The sequence below is a fragment of the Bombina bombina genome, chromosome 2 (genome assembly GCF_027579735.1).
Source record: "Bombina bombina isolate aBomBom1 chromosome 2, aBomBom1.pri, whole genome shotgun sequence".
NCBI lineage: Eukaryota > Metazoa > Chordata > Amphibia > Anura > Bombinatoridae > Bombina > Bombina bombina.
This window is the reverse complement of record NC_069500.1, coordinates 513,396,301-513,412,028: the sequence shown is the minus strand read 5'-3', so window position 1 is coordinate 513,412,028 and position 15,728 is coordinate 513,396,301. Positions and strand designations below refer to the sequence as shown.

Here is a 15,728-nt window from a genome sequence, read left to right as displayed (position 1 = left end):
TCTCACCTTCAAAGAGGTTTTTCTTATCAGCATCGGATTTCCTTATCCCCAGAAGCCAAAGAAGAGCTCATCTGGTGGATTCAAAACATAGAGGCATGGAACGGCAAAGCAAACTTCGGAAAATGCACAGCGACGTTGTAAAGCGGTCCCACGTGAACGCATTGGCTAAAGAAAACCTTTTTTTTTCCTTACAAACATGCCAGGAATGTGATTGGATAGCAGAGAAATGTCATTAAAAAAACAAAACAAAAAACAAACACTGATTTGCGGGGCTGTCGGAGCGCACATCACAATAGGAGCAGCTTGCTTTAGTTTACATAAATACAAGGTGGTATTGACATTTTTGATGAATTAAACACATACTTATTTTTATAGTTGCATTAATTGATGATAGTAAGACTATTTAAATTTACTATCACTTTAAAATAGAGCATTTTATAATGTATTAACAGATGTGTTTATAAATGTAATTATAGTGCATAGTTTATTGGATGCATTGTATTCCCTTTGAAATCTTTTCCTAGATGAACATCAAACAAGGTATGGCCAAACCATAACTAAATCATTTTAATATATTTCATGCACCCGTCATATTAAAAATTATTTAACTGTCTAATAAAAGTATTTGACGAAACTAAATTACGGTCTTGTCGAAACTGCACAAATGGTCACCTGCCAGAGCCCAAGATGTCTGCTTTACAATTTGTACAGGAGGAAGAGGAACATTATTTCGAACGGACCGGAAATAGTGATCCTGGAAAATAACACTAAGAAAACCCGCGTGAGGAAATAGGGGAGTATAGGAGAATGAATGTGTGATCCCGGCAAATACAAATTGTCAGTTTATAAAGGAGCAGTCAACGCATATATTAAACAGGAAACAATAACTAGTTAGAAAGCGAATATCAAATTTATAGTGCAGGGAAGAAAGGATATACGGGTCATGAGATGTTCCAAAAATGAAAACCGTTAACTGTTAGGATGATAGAGGTACCTGGCAATCCTTATCCCTTATTATCTGCATAGGACGGATTTACAACGAGTAACCATTTATAAACATGTCTGACACATGGAGCTCTATCCAGGCTCACAAGAAGCAACTGGACAGTCTGCGGGAACGGCTACAGCGCAGGAGGAAAGATGTCACTTCTCAGCTGGTTTTGGGTAAAGCTCAGTAATTAAAAGTGGTGTAGAAAAAAAAGTTGTTCATTTGCTGCCAAAGAGGGGTTCAACATCCTGATGTGTTTAGCCCTCCAAGCTACTTCAACCTAGTGAATAGTTTGTGCGTGTGTAAATAATATTGCTTTGTGTACAGTGTTTTTATCTTGTTTATTGCATTTTACTATATAGTTATACTTTGATTTCATTCAAAGGCATGAAAAATATTGACCCCTTTATATTTATTTATATTTCATTTAAGAGTGTAATAAAGCTCTCCAGACAAATAGTTGTTAGCAGGTTGATGTTAAATAGGAAAGTCTAAATTAAACTTGCATGATTCAGATAGTCGGTCATTTTTAAGACACTTTTAAATTCACTTCTATTTCTAAATGTGCTTCGTTCTCTTGGTATCCCTTGTTAAACAATGAATACACACATAGCATACACTAGTGGGAACTGCTGCTAATTGGTGCCTGCACACATTTGTCTCTTGTGATTGGCTAAATAGATATTTTCAGCTTCCTGTCCCTTCAGCAATGGATAACAAGAAAATGAAGACAATTTGATAATAGAATTAAATTGGAAAGTTGTTTAAAATTGTATGTTCTATCTGAATCATAAAATAATTTTGGGGTTTACTATCTCTTTAAAGGTTGCCTACTAGTATGACATCAAACAATGAAAAAGTTAAAGGACCATTACACTTGACATTTCAACAACGTATAAAATGTTTCATTAATGCAAGTGAAACATTATTTCAATATACGTTCATTATTTTGCTGTAAAATACGTTAAAAATTGTGCTGGTTTCACTTTCTCCCAATGAGGTTTGGGTTAATACTTTTAGGCAATTTTATGTAAGCTCTTGTTTACTTCACCACCACCACCACCCCCCCCCCCCCCCCCAGATTCTCAGCATTCATGTTTGTAAAATGGCAGATTATCAGATTTGCATCAACAATCATGATAGGAGGAGCATTCTGTGCTTAACCATCTTAAGGGAAAATATAAGGGCAGGCTTTGTGCTATACCTGAATATTAGTTTGTGATTGGTTATCAAGGATTCTTTTGTTCTGGGGGTCATTAAATTTAATAAACATAAAACAATATACTTATGTGACAAAATACAACTGCAGTTTTCATTGCAAAATTATTCTCAGATATGAAGGTTCAAAATAATGTAGTTTACAAACAGGTTGATAAGACATATAATTTGATACTATGTGTTGCATAATTTGTGATGCATATACAGTATAGCAAAAACTCACTTCATGTCTTTATTCTATTTCAAGACCTTCAGAGCCAGGAAGGCAGTTTGGGGACAACTATTCGCAGCGACAGCCCAATCCCTTCTGCTCCACCTCAGCCCCCAAAGGCACCCAGTGGGCCTGCAGAAGTGACTCCAGATCCTGAATTGGAGAAAAAACTCTTGCATCACCTCTCGGATCTCTCGCTTGCTTTGCCTGTTGATTCTGTTTCAATTCAGCTTGCTATTGCCACGGTAAGAGTGATGTGTTAAAACCTGAACTGCATGAGAGCATACACAATACATTGTGGGACAATCTATCACGGTTGCATGCAGAAAAGTTAAAGGGACAGTCGAGTCAAAATTAAACTTTAATGATTCAGATAGGACATGAAATTTTAAACAACTTTCCAATTGACTTTTATCATAAAATTTGCTTTGTTCCCTTGGTGGTATTATTCAAAAGCTAACCCTAGGTAGGCTCAAACTAAAATCTAAACCATTGAAAACCGCCTCTTAGCTCAGAGCATTTTGAAAGTTTTTTTTTTTTTTTTTTTTACAGTTAGACAGTACTAGTTCATGCGTGCCATATAGATAACATTGTGCTCACTCTCATGGAGTTATTTAGGAGTCTTCACTGATTGGCTAAACTGCATGTCTGTCAAAGGCACTGAGATAAGGGGGCAGTCTGCAGATGCTTAGATACAAGGTAATCACAAAAGGTAAAACATATATTAATATAACTTTTGATTATGCAGAACTGGGATCATGTTGCAAATTCAGCTTAATAAATGTATCTCTGTATTACAATTCAGTGAGCATATCAAACTGACGCAGTGTTAAAAGCCATGTTGCAAACTGTTTTACATCTAAAAAAAAAGTGCATCACCAATATTTTATTCTAAGAAGTCTTTAGCACAACCGGTTTCAGCTTTGGGAGTTTCCAGCAACTAAACTCTAGGGTTGGAGACAGACCATGGCATAATAATGTCTTTGTGTGAGCAGAGATCAGTTTGTGCACATAGATTGTCTTACTGAGGGATAGCGTAAACATCTGGCCTATCTCTAGCCATTGACAATATTGGAGAAATATGTTCAAACCCAAAGAAACAGTACAAATTAAAGGGACATAAAACAAGTTGGGGATAGAGACATAATATAATATGTTCTTTAATTACTTTTCCATGCAAATTTACACAGTGCCTCACCATTAACCCTTTCTTTTTAGTTTCTGACTTGTAAAGCTCTAACTACCCCCACACATTTCCTTCTATGGCTGTATCTATATCTATTGTTGTTTTGGTAGAATGCAAAAGTGCATAGGGATTATCTGCTGGAGCATGCATAGAAGCTGTGAACTCGGTTAAAGTGAAAGTAAACTTACCTGATCTGCTATACACAGTTACACAGTTTAGTTAAAAATAATAGTAGTTTAATTCATCATTTTTTTTAAAGTTACATCTTAATACCTTTTTTGCCGCAAATAAAGTCCAATATTTCCTATTTTCAATTCTGCCCGTTTTTACAGATCTAATTCACTTCCAGCTCACGTGTATTTTACTGTCCAATTGACTTTCTGGCCGATCGGCGGCCGTGACGCTATGTCATCACACTATCGGATAAATTGCGCATGCGTCGAAGCTCTTCTACCCATTATTATGTCGGGCGCACGTTCACAATTGGCGCATGCGCATATCTGTTTATCGAACATACAAGCACAGCCAAATATTAGCGATCTGTAAGTATAAGGATTATATTTCAATCAAGCTTTCATGCGCTTTATAACTGGAAGACTAAAAACTATGTTTCTAACTCTGTGGACGCATGCGCTTTAAACACAGGATGATCGAAATTTGCGCATGCGCAATGCATTCCATTACTCCTACGTATAGAGTGGGTGGGACCGCTCTATAAGTAAAGGCAGCAAAATATAGGAAGTGGAGGATGGGCGGAGTAAGGCTAATGACGGTAATCAAAATATATATTAAGATAAAATATAGAATCAGTAATAGAAAAAAATAAAAAACGTAGCTGTCTCAATATACTATTGTTATAGAATACATCCGTGTTTTGCTGAGCATAGAAATTTACTTTCACTTTAAAATACAATGCCTTTGTCTAAACACTGATGTGGGTGGAGTTGGCTGCTGCAGGCAGCTTAGCTATGTAATTCATTTTGCTTATTTTTGAAAATTATTTTAAAATACTTGCCAACAATTTTTAAACAATTTTTTTATGCAAACTATTTTTATTTAATTAGCCCTTTTAGGATATGCACAGATCTCACCCTGTGTTATGTCCCTTTAAGTAGCTGACTTAAAAATATGGTTTTGTGTTTTTCTTTTTTTATTCAGCAGACTTTAATTCAGTTAGAACATGCAATTTTAAACCATTTTCAAATGTACTTCTATTTTAAAAATGTTCTTTGTTCTTTTAGTATACTTTGTTGAAAAGTCAGTTCCAGAGAAGCAATGCACCAATGGGAGCTAAATTGGAAAGTTGTTTAAAATTGCGTGCTCTATCTGAATCATGAAAGTTAAATTCTGACTTTACTGTCCCTTTAAGAGACCTTTAAATTAATTTTTGATCACTATAATTGATATATAATCAACCTGTACAAGCTGGGGATTGGTGCCTGCACATATATGCTTCTTGTCATAGGCTCACCCAATGTGTTCAACTAGCTCCCAGTGGTACACTGCTGTTCTTTCAACAGAGGATAGCAAGAAAATTAACACATTTGATAAAAGGAATACATCGGAAAGTTGTTTAACATATTATGCTCTATCTGAATCATGAAAAAAATGTTTTTGGGTTTATGTCCATTTTTAAAGTGATATGAATCCCAATTTTTTTCTTTCATGATTCAGATAGAACATTAAATTTTAATCCGCTTTCTAATTTACTTATAATATCAAATGTTGTTTGTTCTCTTATAACAAACAGGAGTGTGTACGTCTGGAGCGCTATATAGCAGCATTTTTGCAAGAGTGCTAGATGGCAGCACTATTTCCTGCCATGTAGTGCTCCGGACAGCTACCTAGTTATCTCTTCAGCAAAGAATACCATGAGAACGAAGCAAATATGATAGAATTAAATTAGCATTTTTTTTTTAAATTGTATCCACTGTCTGAATGACAAAATTATTATTTTTTTGGGGGGGGTTCATATCCCTTTAAGTCACTCTAACTTATTAAAAAAAAAACATGTTTGCTACTCCTCTTTTCCACGTCTTCCTATTGACTTCCTACATGCACTTAACTTATTTCTTTTTTTTCCTCTCATTGCAGCCAGATTTCCCTGTCACACGTCAGGGAGTAGAGAGCTTGTTACAGAAATTTGCTGCTCAGGAACTCATTGAGGTGAAGGGAGGAGTTTTGGAGGATGATGATCGTCCCACTATAGTTACATTTGCTGACCATTCCAAGCTTTCTGCCATGATGGGGGTTGTCACCGAGAGGAAAGGAAATGCAAATCCACCTCTAGCCAAGAAGAGAAGGCTGCAGGAGATAGAACCTCAAGCCTCACAGTCCTCTTCCTCTATTTCTGCAACCTCCAGTGAAAAAAAGACTTCGGAACCACAGAAAAAGGCACGAAAGATTGCATCCAACTTGGATCTGGAGATTGAAAGCCTTCTTAATCAACAATCAACCAAGGAGCAGCAGAGTAAAAAGGTAAACATAACCTAAGAAGTTGATCCTTCAAAAAGAAAGGGGGCAAAAATAACTTAACACCCAATCACAGAAAATACATAACCTAAATAAACAAGTTCTTAAAGGGACATGAAAGCCACAAGCAGACATTCAAGGTTCATATAAAGCAAACAGTTTTCTATGTTCTCTTGTTATCCTCTGTTGTAAAGGTAGGAGCACACTGGAGTTTGGTGTCTAGGCACATATGCCGCTTGACATTGGCTCAGCAGATGTGTTCATCTTGATCCCAGTATTTTAAATATGTGTTTATCCAATTTGCAGAGGTTAAACAAATACTTATATACAAGCAATATTGTGCATTTGAGCATTTTCATTTTGTACCTTCATGTTCATTTCCATACCATAGTAACATTTAGAATACTGTATCATTCTGCTGAAGTGCTTTGCACAAGTTTAATTGAGCACTAATAAAAATAAATGTTCTAGTGAACAAGTATATTGTTCACCATAGTACTGTATAATGTAAATGTAAAATAAACAATGTAACTGAGAAAGCAGCATGAACTTGAGCCTAATGTTACAGGACATTAATTGTCTGCAGTTTAATGTATTCTCAATGATCTGTTTTACTCACTGGTGGAGTGTGTAAAATTGTTTAGTTAGCTTCTTTACATTTATTTTGACATTTTAAATTAGCTGGTTTTGCCAGTTAAAGCCACCACCTACACTAAAAACCATGAATACTTTTGTACTCTCTATGGAAAAACGTAGACAAGAAGCGGCAAACAGCAGTCAAGTTCCAAGTGTAGGGGAGGTGGAACAGATAAACAGAGAGGTACTTTAGTTTTCCTTTTCAATTGCTCTGTCTATGTGTTGGCCATTGTGTAAAGACAGAGAGATAAGATATGGTGGACTATGAGTATAGAGAAACAGAAAAGATTAGGTGGTCTGCTATTTCTGCAGGTTCAGTCCATTTAACTGGACATATTCTCAAAAACAATGGATTGAGGCTTCAACGAGAGAACCCAGCGATTTCATATACAAAAATAAATATGAAGTATCAATTTACCAGTTTATACTCTGCAGTTAAAATAACATATCATTAAGGGGAAAACAATTTTATAGTACAACATCTCTTAAAAGGATGTCAGTCACAACTATTGCAGCAATTATCTGCATCCCCCCCCCAGCAAAAAAAAAAAAACATATCTAGGCAGAGGTGAGCTTAAGTGATCTAATGAACATCTACTCACGATAAAGTCTAGTTAGCATAGATTCTTCACCCCGTGTACACCATAATAATTTTCTAAATTGACTTAACACTTACTTTTGTGGAGAGGTTGCCATTCTGGCTTTACTTTGCTTGCCTTTTCTCAGGGTTATATACACACTTACAGTTTGGGGCTGGGCCTACAGAACAGTAAGCCATATGGTTTAAAATCCCATGACATCTCTTGCAGCAGTTTTGTAACAATGTTTTTAACAATATTACACAAACAGTGCAGCCATCTAGTGCTCACAAAGCATATAACAACTGCTGGGATATAGTGATCTAGACATGTGCACGATCCTGAGCCTACATACCTGCTTTTCTGCAAAGCATACCAAGAGAATGAAGTAAATTTCATAATAGAAGTAGATTGGATTTTTTTTTTTTTTTACATTGTTTGCTGCATCTGAATCTTGAAATAAAACAAGGGGTTTAAAGTATCTTTAACACTTCAGTTAGTTGCGGGAAGTTACAGGGTCTAACATAGGGCCTGCCCATTCATGGAAACTTGGCACATTGATTTTCTGGGGCTTCATTGCTTTTGAGACAGTATGCCAGCCCAGGAAGGAAATTACCCCCATCATGACATACCATTTGCAAAAGTAGATAACTCAGGAAATGAAAAAGGGGTATTTGAGTTATATGTATCGTGACCTTAGAGTGGCTGGATCTAACCTGAAAAGGTCATGGGATCCATGAAGTCAGGAATACAGAATAATAAATTTAAAAAAAACTGGAATACATGCAGAGTGATTTGAATTAAAAGTTAGATTCTAAAGCAATTGGTGGTACGGAGCCCTGGTAGAGAGGGACAGCCAGGGCAATAGCAACTAGAGTCCTTCCTCACTCTTTTTTTTTTTTTTTTAAATATATAGAGCACATACACATTTTACACTGCAATCTGCATAACAGGCTACTTTTTTGTACCAGGTTTTGTTATTTCATTGAAGTAGATATGACTGTCGGCACTGGTCAGCTAAATCTACCCCCCCATCTTTTTGCTGTACTTCACAATTAATTTTGGCTTTAGGATCTGTGCATCCTTTCCCTTTACAGACACTGGCACTTTTATTTTAGTGTGTATTGTTGAGAGCATGTACACTTATTTTTTTTTGTCAGTGTACCGAAGGGCCAGTAGCTCATTGTGGTGTAAAGCTGACGTTGTGCCCTTACGTTTTTTTTCATATGTCCGCTTCTGTGGGAAACCTGTACGATTTTTTCACACTGTGACACAGGCCAGAGTATCAAATAAAAATGTAAACAGCTCTGTGCTGGTACAAAAGTTATCCAGCCATAAATGGTACCCTTTGTTTAGCAAGGGTAGTAGGAGATCCCTCACAATTTTTCTATTTGTGCCAATTGAATCTGGGCAGCCAGGTGGAACTATGTGGCTATCTTTACCCTGATAAATGTGAAATTCCCAGGTATACCCTGTATTGCATTCACACAGTTTCTAACATTTGATACTATAGTCGTACCACTTGGATGGGATATATTGCATAAAAAGCAATCTCCCATTAAAATCATGAGGGATTCATCAATGCAAATGTCCTGGCCAGTGGTGTAAATTTCTGATTTTTTTTGGGGGGGGACAGATGGTTTATTAGGGACCTTATTTTATATAACCTGTCATGCAAGGGGTTATTTCGGGGGGGGGGGGGGGTCACTGGGCATTATCATTAAAATGAACAAACCACAGCAGCAGTATCTATCTCTCTTCATAATCCCTGGAAAAAGAGGGGTAGACAGGATGGGGTGCTGGTTCCAGTAGGAACGTATGCAGGGTTTCTTAACATTGGCCATTACCAAATTCAGGGCCCAAAACTTTTTATTTTCAGATATGTCAGTAGGGTGCCAAGTATTTTTTCTGACATACTGAGACACTGGATTTTCTAACATACTGGCTGGCATATAAATTTGTTTGAGCAAATTTAGAGAGAGATAATTTATTGGCTCAGATACTTCAACATTAGTTGTGATGCCAGGAGTCACTGTAAATGAAGGTATTTCAGGGGCAGTTAATTTTGGGGGGGGGGGTTGTCAAATTTGTTGCTGATGCGCCTGCTTTTAGATGGGGAAGCACCATCACTAGATGTATCACTCAGGGGCCGTAAGAGTTACGCTATCAGATAAAGCAGAAAGGGTTTCACTCCCTGAATCTTGGACACGAATGGTATAAGCCTCTTCTGCTGAATAGTACGCTACCATAGGGTATTTTCTTTTTTTATTCCTAACCTAACACCAATTACCACTACACCCACCCCCACTCAGATTTTCTTTTTTTGTTGTTGAAAAAAACTGGGATGGGTGGGATCAGGAAAGGGCAGCAAAGGGTTAAATTTAAAAACTGAAGGGAAGGGTTTAACAGCAACTAAAGAAAACCTCCTTAAAAAATACCCCAATACTATTGATCAACACTGATCACAGCACCAACAGGCTGATTACAGCAAAAAATATTAAATATCTATATATGGATATATATCTAGATATAGAAGTATAAAGCACTCGCCGGACTTCAGTCAACTGTGAAAAAATAAATTTATTCAAGTGACGTTTCGGGGTAGGGGAAAAAAAAAAAAAAACTTCTGACCCCGAAACACTTGAATTAAAAAAATTCACAGTTGACTGAAGTCCGTTGAGTGCTTTATACTTCTTTACTATTAATATCCAGATATCACCCCGGCGGTTGTAGCATTTTTGGTGAGAGTGCACAAACATTGTGCTAGAGATATTGATATATGTATATGTGTGTTTTTGTTTGTTTTTATGCAGCGTGCGCACACTGTGAGGTACGCCAATCACTGATCTGCCTTCCTCTCTCTGATAGCAGTGAGGGAAGAGAGGAAGCAGATACAGCTGTAACAGCCAATGATCTCACTTATTGGCTGTTACAATGTTGCAGGGGCAGATTGATGCACCTCCTGAGCACTGATTGGATCCATTGTGGACTGCCTGAGGTGCTAGGCACGTGCCCCCAACCAGATCCAGCACTCGGAAAGTATTGGAGGGGGAGCAGAACACGGAAATTGTTTTGACGTTCTATGCTGTCTTACCGGTGCTAAAGCCCAGCACAGTTAAGACAGCATATAAAGTCCTAATGGTGGGAAAGGGTTAAACTGTTGCGAAAATATATGGTAATTATCTTATTACAGACGTGAACTGCAGTTACTGGGATGTTAGACTTTTAGATTAGATTCTCATATTTGAGGTTTTGACCTAGAGCAGACATGGGCACAGATTAATATTTTAGAAGACTTAAGGGCTTTGTATATGTTTATGGCTATTTAACACACAAATAATATATTTCCCCAAAATATCCGGTTGCAGGATGCCCTCTATCTGCTAGTATCCCACCAAGAGGTTGTGGTCACTTTTTTGTTTGTTTACCGACAGGTCCCCAATGCACACATTTCTCCTACTTTGGTGTATCCGGTCCACGGCTTCATCCTTACTTGTGGGATATTCTCAATCCCTACAGGAAGTGGCAAAGAGAGCACACAGCAGAGCTGTCCATATAGCTCCCCTCAGGCTCCGCCCCCCCAGTCATTCTCTTTGCCGCTCTAACTAGTAGCATCTCCACGGGGGTGGTAAAGAGTATGTGGTGTTAGTTGTAGTTTTTTATTTCTTCTATCAAGAGTTTGTTATTTTAAAATAGTGCCGGCCCTGTACTATTTACTCTGCAGCAGAGAGTGATGAAGATTTCTGCTAAGAGGAATATAATTTTAGCACCAGTAACTAAAATCCATTGCTGTTCCCACGCAGGACTGTTGAAACCAGAGAACATCAGTTGGGGGGAACAGTTTGCAGGCTTAACTGCTTCAGGTATGATCAGTCATTTTTCTAACAAGACCATGTAATGCTAGAAGACTGTCAGAAATTCCCTCTGGGATAGGTAAGCCATTTTTCTTAGACTCTGTATAAAATGATGGCTTATCTTAAGGGCTCTATGCTGGTTGACACTATTGTGAGCTTAATCAATTGCTTTTTAGCATGTTTTTCACTATAAATAAGGTGTTTTTTCAGACTTTAAAACACTTTTGGGGTTTAATTTGCGCCTGGCACTTATTTGGACACCTAATGTAGTCAGAAAGGCCCCCCACTCTGGAATGCAGAGGGAGGAGGCCTCATTTTCGCGCCTCAATTGCGCAGTTGTTTTGACTAGGCAGTTCATGCAGCTTCACGTGGGGAGTCCAGAGGCATCAGAAAGGACTTCAGAGAGGCTTATTTCCTACTTAAATAATCCCTAAGGAAGGTAAAGGCCACAGTGGAAGCTGTGGCATAGTACTGTAGTGTGTTAACCGGTTAACTGCTGTTATTAGCTCCGGTTTGGGCATTAAGGGGTTAATTGGTCTGAAAATTTGTGTGCAATCTTTTCAAAGCATTAAGACACTGTGGTGAAAATTTCATTAAAATCGGATGTTTATTTGATGGTTTTTTGATGTTTCAGTAATAAAGTGTGCACTTTTATTATTTAAAGAGACAGTAACGTTTTTGTCAAAAATAATTTTTATTGCATTGAAGTTCTGTTTAAGTCTGTCAAACATGTCTGAATCTTCAGATAGCCTATGTTCTGTATGTTCAAAGGCCAAGGTGGTTCCCCCATTAAATTTATGTGTGAAGTGTGCCATAGCGTCCAAACAGCTTAAGGACCATACAATCACACTTAAAAATATAGCCCAAGATGATTCTTTAGCTGAAGGTAGTGAAGATAGCTCGCTATCTTCTCCTTCTGTGTCAACACCAGCTATGCCCGCGCAAGCGATGCCCAGTACATCTAGCGCACCAATTGCGATTACTATGCAACAGTTAGCGGCAGTAATGGATAATTCTCTCTCAGCATTTTTATCCAAACTGCCAGCTTTTCCTTGGAAGCGTGATTGCTCAGTTTTAAACACAGAAAATGAGCAAGCAGACGCAGAGGATAGTTTATCTGTAGTGCCCTCACATCAATCTGACTTGGCGGTGAGGGAGGGCCTGTCTGAGGGAGAAATTTCTGACACAGGAAAATTTTCTCAGCAGGCAGAGCCTGATACCATAGTATTAAAATTTAAGCTAGAACACCTCCGCGCCCTACTTAAGGAGGTCCTAGCTACACTTGATGATTGTGACCCTTTGGTGATCCCAGAAAAATTGTGTAAAATGGACAAATTCTTAGAGGTCCCAGAGGGTGGCGGATATCGTGACTAAGGAGTGGGAGAAGCCAGGTGTACCTTTTGTTCCCCCTCCTATATTTAAGAAAATGTTCCCAATTGTTGACCCCAGAAGGGACGCGTGGCAGATGGTCCCCAAGGTAGAGGGGGCATTTTCAACGCTAGCTAAGCGCACGACTATACCAATAGAAGACAGTTGCGCTTTCAAAGACCCTATGGATAAAAAATTAGAAGGTTTACTTAAGAAAATTTTTGTTCAACAGGGTTTTCTTCTTCAACCAATTTCTTGCATTATTCCTGTAACCACTGCAGCGGCTTTTTGGTTTGAGGAACTAGAAAACTCGCTACAGAAGGAGACTTCTTATGATGAAGTCATGGACAGAATTCACGCCCTGAAGTTGGCTAATTCTTTCATTACAGATGGCGCTTTCCAGTTAGCTAAATTGGCGGCGAAAAATTCTGGTTTTGCAATCGTGGCGCGCAGAGCGCTTTGGTTAAAATCTTGGTCGGCGGATGTGTCGTCCAAAACAAAATTGCTTAATATTCCTTTCAAGGGTAAGACCCTATTTGGGCCAGAGTTGAAAGAAATTATTTCAGATATCACTGGGGGAAAGGGCCATGCCCTTCCACAGGATAGACCTTTCAAAGCTAAAAAATAAGTCTAATTTTCGTTCCTTTCGCAATTTCAGGAATGGACCGGCTTCTACCTCTACAGCCACTAGGCAAGAGGGTAACGCACCCCAGCCCAAACCAGCATGGAAGCCATTGCAAGGCTGGAACAAGGGTAAACAGGCCAAGAAGCCTGCTGCTGCTACCAAGACAGCAAGAAGGGGTAGCCCCCGATCCGGGACCGGATCTAGTAGGGGGCAGACTTTCTCTCTTTGCTCAGGCTTGGGCAAGAGATGTTCCGGACCCCTGGGCACTAGAAATTGTCTCTCAGGGGTATCTTCTAGAGTTCAAGGACCTTCCTCCAAGGGGAAGGTTCCACATGTCTCGCTTATCTTTAGACCAGATAAAGAGACAGGCATTCTTACATTGCGTAGAAGACCTTTTTAAAAATGGGAGTGATACACCCAGTTCCAACAGCAGAACAAGGACTGGGTTTTTACTCAAACCTGTTTGTAGTTTCCAAAAAGGAAGGAACTTTCAGGCCAATTCTGGACTTAAAAATTCTAAACAAATTCCTCAGAGTTCCATCATTCAAAATGGAAACCATTCGGACAATTTTACCAATGATCCAGGAGGGTCAATATATGACTACCGTGGACTTAAAGGATGCGTACCTGCATATTCCTATCCACAAAGATCACCATCAGTTCCTGAGGTTCGCCTTTCTGGACAAGCATTACCAGTTTGTGGCTCTTCCCTTCGGATTGGCCACTGCTCCCAGAATTTTCACAAAGGTGCTAGGGTCCCTTCTAGCGGTGCTAAGGCCAAGGGGCATTGCAGTAGCACCTTACCTAGACAACATTTTAATACAAGCGTCGTCCTTTCACAAAGCAAAGGCTCATACAGACATTGTTCTAGCCTTTCTAAGGTCTCACGGGTGGAAGGTGAACATAGAAAAAAGTTCTCTGTCTCCGTTCACAAGGGTTCCCTTCCTGGGAACAATAATAGACTCAGTAGAAATGAAGATCTTTCTGACAGAGGTCAGGAAGTTAAAACTTCTGAACACTTGTCGAGTTCTTCAATCCATTCCTCAACCCTCCATAGCTCAGTGCATGGAGGTAATAGGACTAATGGTTGCGGCAATGGACGTGGTTCCCTTTGCTCGAATTCATTTAAGACCATTGCAACTGTGCATGCTCAAACAGTGGAATGGGGATTATGCAGATTTGTCTCTCCAGATTCAAATGGACCAGAAAACCAGAGACTCACTCCTCTGGTGGTTGTCTCTGGATCACCTGTCTCAGGGAATGAGTTTCCGCAGACCGGAGTGGATCATTGTCACGACCGACACCAGTCTCCTAGGCTGGGGCGCGGTCTGGGAGTCCCTGAAGGCTCAGGGTCTATGGTCTCGGGAAGAATCTCTTCTACCGATAAACATTTTGGAATTGAGAGCGATATTCAATGCGCTCCAGGCATGGCCTCAACTAGCGGAGGCCAAATTCATCAGATTTCAGTCGGACAACATGACTGTAGCGTACATCAATCATCAGGGGGGAACAAAGAGTTCCCTGGCGATGAGGGAGGTATCCAAGATCATCAAATGGGCAGAGGATCACTCCTGACATCTATCAGCAATTCACATCCCAGGAGTGGACAACTGGGAAGCGGATTATCTGAGTCTTCAGACTTTCCATCCGGGGGAGTGGGAACTTTTTGCCCAGTTAACTCAACTATGGGGCCTTCCAGATCTGGATCTGATGGCGTCCCGTCAGAACTCCAAAGTTCCATGTTACGGGTCTAGGTCCAGGTATCCCAAGGCGACATTGGTAGATGCCTTAGTAGCGCCTTGGTCGTTCAATCTAGCTTATGTCTTTCCACCGTTTACCCTTCTCCCCCGGCTAGTAGCCAGGATCAAACAGGAGAAGGCTTCGGTAATTCTAATAGCTCCTGCGTGGCCACGCAGGACTTGGTATGCAGACCTGGTGAATATGTCATCGGTTCCACCATGGAAGCTACCTTTTGAGGCAGGACCTTCTAATCCAAGGTCCATTCGAACATCCAAACCTAGTTTCTCTGCAACTGACTGCTTGGAGATTGAACGCTTGATTCTAGCTAAGCGTGGGTTTTCGGAATCAGTTATAGATACCCTGATCCAGGCTAGAAAGCCTGTCACCAGGAAGATTTACCATAAGATATGGCGGAAATATCTTTGTTGGTGCGAATCCAAGGGTTACTCATGGAGTAAGATTAGAATTCCAAGGATTCTATCTTTTCTCCAAGAAGGATTGGAGAAAGGTTTGTCAGCTAGTTCCTTAAAAGGACAGATATCTGCTCTGTCTGTTTTGTTACACAAGCGTCTGGCAGCAATGCCAGATGTTCAGGCGTTTGTACAGGCTTTAGTCAGAATCAAGCCTGTCTATAGACCTGTGGCTCCTCCATGGAGTCTAAATTTAGTTCTTTCAGTTCTTCAAGGGGTTCCGTTTGAACCTCTACATTCCATAGATATCAAGTTACTATCTTGGAAAGTTTTGTTTTTGGTAGCTATTTCTTCTGCTAGAAGAGTTTCTGAATTGTCTGCTTTGCAGTGTAATTCACTTTACCTGGTGTTCCATACAGATAAGGTCGTTTTACTTACCAAA

The 15,728-nt window shown here is 39.5% G+C and overlaps 1 protein-coding gene across 1 annotated transcript in view; it reads left to right on the top strand.

The window, feature by feature from the left end:
* The first annotated feature begins 755 nt into the window (after window positions 1-755).
* Window positions 756-15,728, top strand: part of METTL3 (methyltransferase 3, N6-adenosine-methyltransferase complex catalytic subunit) — a 107,377-nt gene continuing 92,404 nt past the window's right edge. Inside the window, exons 1-3 of the mRNA XM_053702284.1 lie at window positions 756-1,164; window positions 2,454-2,662; window positions 5,698-6,081. Coding sequence (XP_053558259.1) covers window positions 1,059-1,164; window positions 2,454-2,662; window positions 5,698-6,081 — 699 coding nt within the window. The 5' untranslated portion in view covers window positions 756-1,058. The remainder of the gene's footprint in view (window positions 1,165-2,453; window positions 2,663-5,697; window positions 6,082-15,728) is intronic.